Source organism: Elephantulus edwardii, unplaced genomic scaffold, assembly GCF_000299155.1.
Source record: "Elephantulus edwardii isolate Elephantulus edwardi_28Jun2011 unplaced genomic scaffold, EleEdw1.0 scaffold00039, whole genome shotgun sequence".
In the NCBI taxonomy this organism is placed as follows: Eukaryota; Metazoa; Chordata; class Mammalia; order Macroscelidea; family Macroscelididae; genus Elephantulus; species Elephantulus edwardii.
The window spans coordinates 13,346,589-13,348,750 of record NW_006399789.1 but is presented as its reverse complement, the minus strand read 5'-3'; the positions used below and the strand labels follow the sequence as shown (position 1 = coordinate 13,348,750).

The 2,162-nt window shown below is 37.7% G+C and overlaps 1 protein-coding gene across 1 annotated transcript; it reads right to left on the bottom strand.

The window, feature by feature from the left end:
• Positions 1 to 602: 602 nt before the first annotated feature.
• LOC102846212 (trace amine-associated receptor 3-like) lies at positions 603 to 1,634 on the bottom strand. Its single transcript, XM_006884981.1, has one exon. The coding sequence runs from the start codon at positions 1,632 to 1,634 to the stop codon at positions 603 to 605; it is 1,032 nt and encodes a 343-aa protein (XP_006885043.1).
• Between the last annotated feature and the right edge of the window lie 528 nt (positions 1,635 to 2,162).

Here is a 2,162-nt window from a genome sequence, read left to right as displayed (position 1 = left end):
CAGTGTTTAGTGGAGCTCCCCAATTAAAACAAACGTGGGAGCAGGAGTGGCATCCACTTCCATTATAGCTTGCCTCTGGAAACCCTATGAACCAGGAGAAAGGATGAAAGTTATATAGGTGTCCAGGACTTTCTTTGACAGGGTTGCTATGAGTTGCCTATGACTCGATGGCACTTAACAACCACCACCACCACCACCACCATTTAGAGATGATTGGAGGTTGAATACAGAATTCACAACTAATAATTGACATATTATTTATTATAAATTATTAATTTGCTGATTAAAGTTATTGATTTAGTCCACATTTGGAGTATAGAATAATCAAATATTATTGTTGTTATATACCATTGAGTCTCACTAACCATGCTTTGAAGGAGTTCTCTATTTCTTCTAAAACAGATTTGTTTGTTCTTTTGTCAGTCTATTTTATATTCAATATTTATCTTCTATAAATGCCACAGTACATAGGTATCAATCTTTCTAAACTACTCAAATGTAGCAGTATCATATTTACAGTAATGTGAGGATGTCAGTCATGTGAGGAAGGAAAAATTATAAGTCATTTTCAATATTCAGTTCACTTTTGTAATGACCTTTTATTAATGTGCTTCAGGAAATAGATTTGCACTTTCTGAATGAGAGCTAAATATTTTTCCTGATACTATGTACTTAAGAGCTTTCCGAAACCAGGGATAAAAAAAACCATGAATGAGGGGGTTGAAAGTGGAGTTGAAGTATCCAAGCCATACTAGGAAATCAAGTACTATCATAGGTGTAGAGTAACCCAAATATGGATCGACCAAAACAGCAATAAAACAGGGCAACCAGCAGGCTAGAAATACTCCCATTACAATACCCAGGGTCTTAGCTGCTTTCCGGTCCTTTTTCTTAGACAGATGTTTCTTCACTTCCCCCTTTGTGTTTTCAGGCATATTACTGATGACACGAGCATGTCGTTTGGAAACAATAAAGATTTTGCTATAAATCCCAACCATGATAGAACCAGGGGTAAAGAAGCATGTAGTGAACAATATTGTCCCCCAAAATTTGTTGAAAGTAAGTGCACAGAATTTGAAGCAAGCAACGAGAATCTCATAACTCTGCATACCAGAAACATTGGCCTCTGAAAGAACCAAACTGAAGGAGAAGAAAGCAGGGGCTGACCAGCAAAATGCCAGCAGTCGCTTTATCATGGAGACAGTCATGGTGGTCGTGTAATGCAAAGGGTAACATACGGCATAAAACCGGTCAATCGCAATGGAACAGAGATGGAAGATGGAGGTCAGACTCAGCATCATGTCAAAGCTTGCATGGAATTTACAAAAGGCATCCCCAAAATACCAACAACTCTCTACTGAGCGTACCATACTGTATGGCATAATGACAAACCCCAGCAGAAAATCTGTGGTTGCCATGGAGAGGATCAGAAAGTTTGTGGGAGAGTGAAGCTGTTTGAAGTGAGATATGGAAATCATTATAACCAAGATTCCAAAGATCGTGATAACCATGGCTGTAATCATAACCGAGTACATGATCACTCGAACATGAAAAGGGCGGTTGGTGGGAGGACAGGATTTATTTCCAAATTTTGGACAACTGGATAGGTCTTCAGGAATATATATCAGATCCATGGCACGTTATCACGTCAAATTCCTTTCTATGGAGAGAAGTCAGTGTTTCTTCTTTCCTAAGAGGTTTCCAGTGTATTTCAGCTCCTAATGGAACAACAAAATGTAGAACCAGCTGTTATGACTTCAACTATAATTCATTTCAGTAATTTTAAATTATGTCAGTACTGTTAGTTTTCTGGGTTATTTCATAAGGCTTGAAAAAAAACAGACAATATCTCATTCTTTCTTGTTCTAGCCTATTCAGTCTATTTCATCCACTTATCTATCCACTCATCCATCAATCCATCCGCCTGCCCATACAACGATTCAATGAATGGGATTGTCTACTGACGACTAGAGTCCTACTGCTGTATTAGAATTTTTTCACGACTTTAGAGTCTGCTTTCACCTTAACAAGTCACTTTTTGAGAATCCATTTTGGACTGCTGCAAGCTAATATCTCTTTCACGATAAAAAATATTTAACATACAATGGCTACATTAAATCACAACATTTACCTGTGTCCATTCTTTCAACAACTTGAAATCT